At 46.9% G+C, this 10,106-nt stretch overlaps 1 protein-coding gene across 1 annotated transcript in view; it reads right to left on the reverse strand.

The window, feature by feature from the left end:
• The window catches only part of LOC310785319 (cAMP-regulated phosphoprotein 21-like), a 12,053-nt gene extending 5,358 nt beyond the window's left edge, over nt 1–6,695 (reverse strand). Inside the window, exons 1-9 of the mRNA XM_083646345.1 lie at nt 6,559–6,695; nt 5,720–5,882; nt 5,222–5,260; nt 5,018–5,095; nt 4,725–4,818; nt 1,368–1,506; nt 514–651; nt 301–400; nt 53–148 (exon numbers count right to left, since the gene is read on the reverse strand). Coding sequence (XP_083502471.1) covers nt 53–148; nt 301–400; nt 514–651; nt 1,368–1,506; nt 4,725–4,818; nt 5,018–5,095; nt 5,222–5,260; nt 5,720–5,881 — 846 coding nt within the window. The 5' untranslated portion in view covers nt 5,882; nt 6,559–6,695. The remainder of the gene's footprint in view (nt 1–52; nt 149–300; nt 401–513; nt 652–1,367; nt 1,507–4,724; nt 4,819–5,017; nt 5,096–5,221; nt 5,261–5,719; nt 5,883–6,558) is intronic.
• Between the last annotated feature and the right edge of the window lie 3,411 nt (nt 6,696–10,106).

The raw sequence follows: 10,106 nt of genomic DNA on the forward strand, positions 1-10,106 counted from the left end.
TCTCTCTCTCTGTCTCGTCTCTCTCTTTCTGTTTTGCTCACTCAATACTCACCTCCTGGCTGAAGATTCTGTCTCGTGCTTTTTGGTACTCGTCCTCTCTCTCCTCCACTGACTTGCTCTGCCTCTCCCGTAAGGGATGGAGTTTGGCCTGAAGGAGGAGGGGATCAGAGCAGGTCAACAACAACACAGGCAGGAGGATCAATGTCAAATCATAGAGACATTCCTGAATTGACCGCTGTACAGCTAGAACAGCAAGTAGACCATCAGAAGGACATGGGAATGTGAAGGACAGACACACACCTGGTCATCTGAGCTGTTGTCTCTCTTCAGAATAGCTTTCCACTGATGGATCTCCTCGCTCTTCTCCTCGTGCACCTCGTCGAGAAAACGCTGCTCTGGTCTGTGGGCGAAGAAGTGGCTGTTTTTTTACACTGCGGTGGACATGAGCAGGCGTAGACTGACATGCACATACACACACAGCTGACATGCACATACACACACAGATGTGCTCACATGCGTGTGCTGCCGGTCCTGTTGATGATGACAGCCTTGCCTGTCTGGTCTACATTGTGCTCCATGCCAAAGTAGGCCGCCACCCGATGGACCAGCATGCGATGGTAGGAGGACATGTGGGGGAACTTCTTAAACGGACTGAGAGACAAGAGAGATGGAGAGAGAAAGAGAGAGAGAGAGAGAGAGAGAGAGAGAGAGAGAATGGAAGGGTGAGAAAGAGGGAAAGACAGGGGAGGGAGGGGCAGAGAATGCACATGAGAGAGAAGGAAAGAATGAGGTGTGAGAGAGAGAGAGTGAAACGGAGAGAGGGAGGGAGGATAAATAAAGGGAGGAGAGATAGGGGGGAGGAGGGGCAGAGAGAGGGAGGGAGAGAGAGAGAGACATAAGTAGAGATTGATGGTATTTTTTGGCTCCAACTCCAATTAGGTACCCTGTGGCCCAAACACACCCACAGACACTTAATTGGCTCGATTTATCAAGCAGCGCACTAAATGCCTTGTGTGGACAGAACTGTAATATATGCAGTGAAAACACATTTCAGATGCACATAATATATAATATAATAGCATTTAGTATGCATACAGGTCCACCTATACACACACAGTTAAATAAGATCCCAAAATCATGTATACTCTCTCTCACACGCACGCGCGCACACACACCCGCACACACACACACACACACACACACACACACACACACACACACACACACACACACACACACACACACACACACACACACACACACACACACACACACACACACACACACACACACACACACACACACACACACACACACACACACACACACACACACACACACACACACACACACACACACACACACACCTATTGCTGGTGATGAAGTCGATCATGTCCTGCTCCAGTTTAAGCAGCATCATGCGGTCTCTGGGGTTGCTGTTGAGGGTGTCGATGATAAACTGGTGCAGGTCTATGCCAGTGGAGTCTTTGTATTCCAGACTGGGCTCTGACAGAGAGAGAGAGAGAGACAGAGACAGAGACACAGAGAGAGAGAGAGAGAGAGAGAGGGAGAGAGAGAGAGAGAGAGAGAGAGAGAGAGAGAGAGAGAGAGAGAGAGGCATGCAGGGACACATTAAAACACCGCACCGCCACATCAAATAAACACTGAGGTAGATCGACATCCAAACAGTCGAGCACAATCCAGCACTCTCAATGTCCTTTTGGTAGATTTAGAAATATATTTTTTTAAATATATTTTATTTTACAATTTTCAGAACAAAACAGAACAGAACAACAGGCTCAAACAAAGACAAAAACAAAAACAAAAACAAAAACATACATATATTAACTTTTCAATGTGCATAGTGATACCAGCCACGTAGAGTGTCAATCTGCTTGCAAGGAATGTGCGTGGGATCCCGCGCCAGGGGTCCATAAAGAGTCAGCCAGGCAAGTCATCAGTCACCTCTAACCTCGTCCAAATAGACCAGAAACGGATCCCAGACCTCAGAGAATTTCCTAAGTGAATTGATCCTCAGAAACCGGAGTCTCTCCATATGTATAACCGAAATCATGTCCATCAGCCACAGCTGGAAGGAAGGTGAAGAGGGGGACTTCCATTCCTTAAGAATAAGTCTCTTGGCGACAGTCGTCCCCTGTGTCGGGGACTGCTGCAGAGCCATAGGGAGGAACAGCGAGGATTCTGAGCAGCCGAAGATGGCGAGTTCTGCCTCTGGCTGAAAGGCCAGTCAAATATCTTTACTTTCCAGAATCCGGAAAGTAAAGGACAAAACCAAAAAGCATGGGATAGTGACACCTGACACCTGTCACATAGCGGCGAGACGGAAGGATAGATCTTGTGCAGTCTAGCCTTGGAATAATGAAGTTAACCGAGCAGAGTTGGACCAGAGACAGACTCCTGTCCCATATAATTTCAGACAAGTCAACACCAAGCTCCTCCTGCCACGCCTCTCTAATCCTCTCAGTGGAGACCCTGATGTGATCATCAAACAGACACACAAATCTGGAAATAAGATGCCTAGAGTGAGGGGGGCTTAACAAAACATACAAAAAAACATGTTCACTTGGGAGAGCCTCAAAATCCCGAATCTTGGATCTAACGTAGTGTCTGACTTGTAGGTATCTAAGCCAGTGTGTGTTGGGCAACTCAAATATTTCCTTTTCAGAATATCGAAGGATGCAAAATTACCATCTATGTACAGGTCCCTAATGGAAACCAGCCCCTTCTCACTCCAGGCATGATAGAGTTTGTCTGACCATGGTGGTGAAAAAGAATGATTAAAACAAATTGGTGTGAGGATAGAAACATCAGATAGACTCACAACACCTCTAATTTGGCTTAGAATTCTGACTGAATTTTTCACAACAAAACTTAAATGTTGTAAAGTCCCGTGCTGCTGTAGCTTAGAAAACAACATAACTGGCAGAGAGGAGTTCACACTAGAGCTCGCCTCCATTTTCAGCCACAGGGGAGCCCCGAGAATTAGATTGCCGGGAGTCCCCCGCCGCCAGAACATCAAAGCCCTAAGATTAGCAGCCCAATAGTAGTGTCTAAACACTGGCAGGGCCAGCCCGCCTTCAGATTTGGGTTTTTGCAGATTAATTTTCGAAATTCTATGGTTCTTATAATTCCAGATGTAAAACATACTTATGGAGTCCAGCTCTGTAAGGAAAGCAGATGTGAGGAGAATGGGAAGGTTTTGACACAAATAGAGGAACTTGGGAAGTGAAACCATCTTGACTGAGTTTATACGACCAATCATGGACAAAGGGAGGATTTTCCAGTTTTCTATACATTGCTTGAGTGTCAAAACAAATTCACCAAAGTTCAACTTAAGTATTAATTTAGGATCTCTGGGTATGGTCAGGCCAAGATAAGTGAGACGGTCTTTGGCCAATTTGAATGGGAGGTTTTCCAAGAAGCCGGGGGTGAAGACATCAGAGAGATGCACAAAGTCACTCTTTGTCCAATTAATTGTATATCCGGACAGCTTACCGAAGGAAGTGATTAATTCTAAAAGAGGAGGGATCGACCTCTCCGAGTCATGTAGGTATAATATTATGTCGTCAGCGTACAAACTAATACGCCTCTCAATGCCTCCGACCTTCAGGCCTACAATATTTGGGTGACAACGTATTTTTAAGGCAAGGGGCTCGAGCGCGACGGCGAAGAGGGCCGGCGAGAGAGGGCAACCCTGCTGAACCGAGCGAAGCAATGGAAAACTGGTTGACTTGTCACCATTGGTTATAACTGAACATGTTGGACTAGCGTATATGAGTTTTACCCAGGAAATGAATGAATCGCCAAACCCGAATCTGTGCAGTGACTCGAATATGGTGTTGAGGAGGCGTCTGACATTAAAGAAAGAAAACCTATAAACCCTGTCTGGTCAGGATGAATAATGGATGACAAATGTTTATTTAGCCGGGTAGCCAGCGTTTTAGTGATTACCTTTCTGTCAAAGTTCTGGAGCGCAATGGGTCTGTAGCTCGCCGGGTCCACTTCCTCCTTCCCCTTTTTTTAAATGAGGGAGATATTAGCTTCATACAATGTTTTAGGCAAGACTTTGTCCTTCTTAGAGCTAGATGTCATTCTGAGGGGGAGGATGTCGCAGATTTTTTGTAGAATTCAGCACCGAATCCGTCCGGTCCGGCTTTTTTGCCTGATGGGAATGACTTAATGGCAGAAGTTATTTCTTCCAATGTAAAATCACAGTGTAGTCCTCTCTGGCAGCGTCACTAAGTTTGGGTGTTTCAAGAGGGTCAAAAAAGTCGTTCAAATCGGGCTGAGCGGCATCACATTTAAATGAATAGAGTTCACTGTAAAACTCCCTAAATCGATCCTTTATCTCCTTGGGATCAGTCAGCAGGGCGCCATTTTTTGATTTAATAGAAAGGATTGACCTGGAGGGGCTTTTGGTAGATTTAATAGATCTCTGACCCAGATCTATTAAATATATCAAAAGGACATTGAGAGTGCTGGACTTTCAGCATTATCTGATTTTTCCCAGTTATTAGATTATTGTGTGCTAGTCATCGCACTCAGTGACACAGACACGCACACGCACACACACACACACACACACACACACACACACACACACACACACACACACACACACACACACACACATACACACACACACACACACACACACACACACACACACACACACACACACACACACACACACACACACACACCTTTGGATAGTGAATGTTTCTTTGGGTCTTTGCTTTTCTCCAACTCCAACTCATCGTCATGGCAGCTGGACAAGGTGTGATCTTCTACAGGAGCCTGACAGGGAATAAAAGAGAGAAGACACGTAAGGACTGGTATTTGAGCATTGTGATGATGATGATGACGATGATGATGATGTGTGTGTGTGTGTGTATGTGTGTGTGTGTGTGTGTGTGTGTGTGTGTGTGTGTGTGTGTGTGTGTGTGTGTGTGTGTGTGTGTGTGCGCGCGTGCGTGCGTGCGCGTGCGTGTGTTACCTGACTGTCTTGGGCGCTGTATCCAGGTGGGGAGGGTTCCTCACATATAGCCATACTGCGCACCAACTTCCCTTTGGTCTGAAACACACAGACACACACTCATAATGTATACACACAACACACAGACATGCACTCATAATCTATACACACACTTGATATTTCAATAAGAATGAGTAATGTGAGGAGGAGTTTGTTTTAGCTTACCTTCATTTTTCTCTTTGGTTGCACCTGGTTACACTGTTTCTGTAAGTCAAGACATAATTTATTATCAAGCATGTGTGTGTGTGTGTGTGTGTGTGTGTGTGTGTGTGTGTGTGTGTATGTGTGTGTGTGTGTGTGTGTGTGTGTGTGTGTGTGTGTGTGTGTGTGTGTGCGACGTGTGTGTGTGTGTGTGTGTGTGTGTGTGTGTGCGTGCATGTGTGCGTGCATGCGCATGCGTGCATGTGTGTGTGTGTGTGTGTGTGTGTGTGTGTGCGTGCGCGTGCGTGTGTGAGTCGGGATGCAGCTCCAATAGACCCTTTTCGCGGGGGCCATTTTGTGTCAAAAAGACACAAAACACGAATGAGGGTTTCCAAATTCCAATCATGGAAGTTGGAAACCCTCATTAGTGTCCTGCTTGCCTTGCACCTGTGTTTACCCTGCCTATTCGACACAAAATGGCCCCCGTGAGAAGGGTCTATGGTGTTGCAGGCAGTCACTCACCTGCTGCTCCAGCTTTCTATCGTCATGGTGACCCTCCTCCTCCCCTTGATTGGTGCAGGGGATCGGAGAGTGCGGAGAGGGGGGGGAGCCGATGACATCACAACATGTCGGAGCACAGGGTTCTGGTTCTGGGTCCATACTTCCTACAGCCACCTCAGTCATCCTTCAAAACAAGCACGCAACATGGACCATGAGGATGAATGTGTGCGTTTGTGTACTTTTGAGTGTATTTGTAAAAAAATATATATATATATCAGGGTTTTTGATGCATAGAGAAAATTGTGGCGGCCCCCAAAGGCCTGATATATTTGAGTTCAGCACAACTCTGACTACACGCCAACTCATTCTTTTACTGTGTCAATTTCGATCATTTCAAAGTTAATGTCTCACATTTGTACGTTGAAATGACTGTCTGAAACTTGGGTTGCTGTGTGAACACATATTGCTCTATCATTTCTGACAATGACTGATACATTTGTGTTGATGATAACCCTGACTACTACACACACTAACCCAGAGAAATGTAGGCTATGCACGACCATAAGCATGACCGGTCCAATGACCATAGGCATGAGCGGAACGCACAGATCATGCTTACGGTCATACGTGCTAGTCACCCCCCAAAGGCCTATTCTGAGCCAAGAAAAACCCTGTAGCCTATATGTGTGTGTGTGTGTGTGTGTGTGTGTGTGTGTGTGTGTGTGCGTGTGTGTGTGTGTGTGTGAGTGTGTGCGCATGTACAGTATGTGTGTGTGTGTGTGTGTGTGTGTGCGCGTGCGTGCTTGTGTGTGTGTGTGTGTGTGGTAACTTTGTCTCGGTGTGCGTGCGAGTGTGTGTACCTCTCTGGAAGTTGTTTACTGTTCAGGAGCCTCACAGGTGAATGATGAGGTCATATATCCCATGTTCCCACGGGGCAGCTCGAAAACGCAATTATCCTCTCCAGCCGTCCTCTCCTCTGTCGCCCCCTCTCTCTATCTCTGCAAGCCCTTTAGTGGTCGATGGGAAAACAGCCTAAACAGATCGACAAACAGGGGGAAAGAGCTCTTGTGGCTATTGTACAACAAAAACACCTCCACACCGTCACACACACACACACACACACACACACACACACACACACACACACACACACACACACACACACACACACACATGCATGCATGCATGCACATTCACATATCACACAGGGTGACAGTTGTCAGTGCATAAAAGCATAGCTGCTGGAAATTACATCAAGTAGCTTGTGTATGTGTTTTGCGTGTGTTTTGCGTGTGAGTGTGTGTTTTGTGTCAATATGCCACTGGACCTTTGTCTGGGCATGCTGAAAGCATCCCATGGCCTGAGTTAATTGCTGCTTGACACATAGCGTATTACTGTAAGTGTGCCTGTGCATCTGTGATTGTAATGTATAGGCCTTTGCCTAGCTGTGGTATTTGCATGTGTGCTGTGCGTCCATGTGAGTGTCTGTGTGTGTGTGTGTGTGTGTGTGGGGGGGGGGGGGGGTGTGTGTGTGTGTGTGTGTGTGTGTGTGTGTGTGACACTGTGTGTGTGTGTGACACTGTGTGTGTTTGTGTGTGTCCTCGAGCTTTTCTTAGAAACAACAGCTGTGTGAGTGCATCATCCGATCCGACCAGGCACTGATATTCCCAGAATGCCGAGCTGAGCCTCTGATGCCAGTGGTGAGAATATTGCGCAGACCAAACATACACAGACGTGCACGCACGCACGCACGCACGCACGCACACACAAAAGAGGAAGTGGCATTCCGCGCTATTCTACAAGGGAACAACTGTTTTCAGCGGGGACACATTCCACTGTAACACCGAGCTCAAGGGGACACTTATTCCTGTAACACGGGGGGCAGCAACTGTTACAGTAGCTAGCACGCCTCAGAGGATGCAAATTCCCACAACACTGTTACTCAACACCAGCCAGGCTGGAGATCATAGCTGCGACCAAAGCAATGCTCAGTCACTTCCCATCCCAGCTACATAGCCTACTGTAAGACATCATACTTTGCAGAAGGAAGCGGGTGGGGGCTACAGGAAATGCATGTGGACAGTGTAGACTTTCCAGTAAATTACGGTTTGGGGTCCACTGCTTTCTAATATACCGCGAGTCTCCATGTAGCACAGTGATACTCAACTTGCGGCCCCGGGGCCAGATGTGGCCCTCGATAGGGTGCAGAGTGGCTCCCCGACCATTTTCTAATTCACAATGAAAACTAATAAAGTCTGACTCGGCTCCAGCTACATTTTCAAATTTCGCAGCCTGCTTGCCACGCAGGCACTTATACTGTATGTTGTACTTAACTAACTTAACCCAACTAATGTAAGTATCCTGTGTGCACAAACTTGACCTGTTTGGTTAATTTTCTTTTTGAGAGAGATCCTTTATTGATTTGTTTGGGAAGAGGGTTTACTCTGAACATAATTTGAGAACTGAACTGAAAAGTTAAGAGCCTGAATTTCTAACTTTTGTTATTTATTGTTTTCATTATACAGGCACCTGCGATACACTGGATATTTTGTTTGCATTCTCAATCTGATTATTGATTTGATTATTGCTTGTTTACATTCTGCTTGGTGGTTCAGATTTATGCTATGTGGTTTCATTCTGGTTGGCACCCCAAAAACCTACAATCCACTAAAAATATATATATACTGTATATATATTATTAAGGTTTGTTTATTAACTGGCCCCTGGCCTCCTGTCACTTTGCAAAAGTGGCCCCCGGGCAAAGCAAGTTGAGTATCCCTGATGTAGCAGATGCGATTCTGTTTAGTTCTAACCAAAGCAAAGAGGCAGACGTTGCCTGACTGCAGCTCATCTATAGCTCTGTTTTGGCTGGGAGGTCTACTGTTAGTCTGTAGGAGAGCACATTGTTCAGAGATAGAAGATCACTGTATCACAGCAGAGTGATGAGGGAGGCTGTGAGAAAAAAACAGACGCATCTCCTTTGGGGAATCAACAGAATCCAATAAATCTATCTATAAAACTAGTTGGGCACTCAGAGAGCGCGTGCAGACCTCTGCCAAGGCCCGCTATTATTGGCTATTATTGCTCGTTCGTGCTATTATTGCGTGAGTCGGATCAGGATCCGCTCCCAAATTTAATGAGCTCTTCCTTGGCCCATGCTATAGTACACACCTTCCATGAAGGTCCATGAAAATCCTGACAGCAGACAGACAGACGGACAGACGGACGGACAGACAGACAGACAGACAGACAGACAGGAAGACAGACGGACAGACGGACAGACGGACAGATGGACAGACGGACAGACAGAAGGACAGACGGACAGACAGACGGACAGACGGACAGACAGACGGACAGATGGACAGACGGACAGACAGAAGGACAGACGGACAGACAGACGGACAGACGGACAGACGGACAGACGGACAGACAGACGGACAGACGGACAGATGGACAGACAGAAGGACAGACGGACAGACAGACGGACAGACGGACAGATGGACAGACGGACAGACAGAAGGACAGACGGACGGACAGACGGACAGACGGACAGACGGACAGACGGACAGACGGACAGACATACTATATTGCACAATAGTATCCTAGTGCATAAGGATGTAACAATATGAAATTTCACAGTACAATACGATATCTACCAAAATATCACGGTATGTGGTATCCCCCCCCCCCCCCCCATCTTACTAATTGGAGAGCTGTCACTTTGTCCAGAGAGCTGTCTGTTTCAAGGCACACCGTTGCTCCGACCGCCTCTAAAATTTGCCAAAACACTTTTCAGGGGTCTGGAATGAATCTGGTGCAAAGGAAACTAGGCCTTCACACTCAGAGCCCTTGTGTCATCATCAGTATCTGTTCCCTGCTTCCCACTGGTGATGTCACCGATGATGTCACTTGAATGACATCACTGATGACATCACAATTGCTTGAGTGACATCACTCATGACGAGACGAGATAGCCCACCTGGGCAGTAGGCACTGAAGACACACCCTCAGCGCCCCCAGGTGGGAATCGAACACAGGACCGTCGAGCTGTGAGGCAACAGTGCTACCACTGATCCACCATGCCCCCAAGCTGCTTAGGAAGCTACAAGCAGGTCCTGACCGTACTCTCAAGAACGACACCCGGATGGTGGTGGTGCAGATGATGGACAAGGTGGTTGAATGTGAGATTTATGTAGGGACAAACAAGGTGAAAGGATCTTCCTGCCAAGAATTCCTCACCATGACAGAAGTGATGAGCTTCCCTTCACCTTTGTCAGATGGCAGTTTCCTATCAGATTAGCTTTCTGTTACCACCAAGAAAGGTCAATGGCAAGAGAATGACCATCTACCTACTGTACCTCAGTCAGTGTCTTGCCCATGGCCAGCTCTACACAGCCTTCACCAGGGG

Source organism: Poromitra crassiceps (genome assembly GCF_964638095.1).
Source record: "Poromitra crassiceps genome assembly, chromosome: 11".
Lineage (NCBI taxonomy): Eukaryota > Metazoa > Chordata > Actinopteri > Beryciformes > Melamphaidae > Poromitra > Poromitra crassiceps.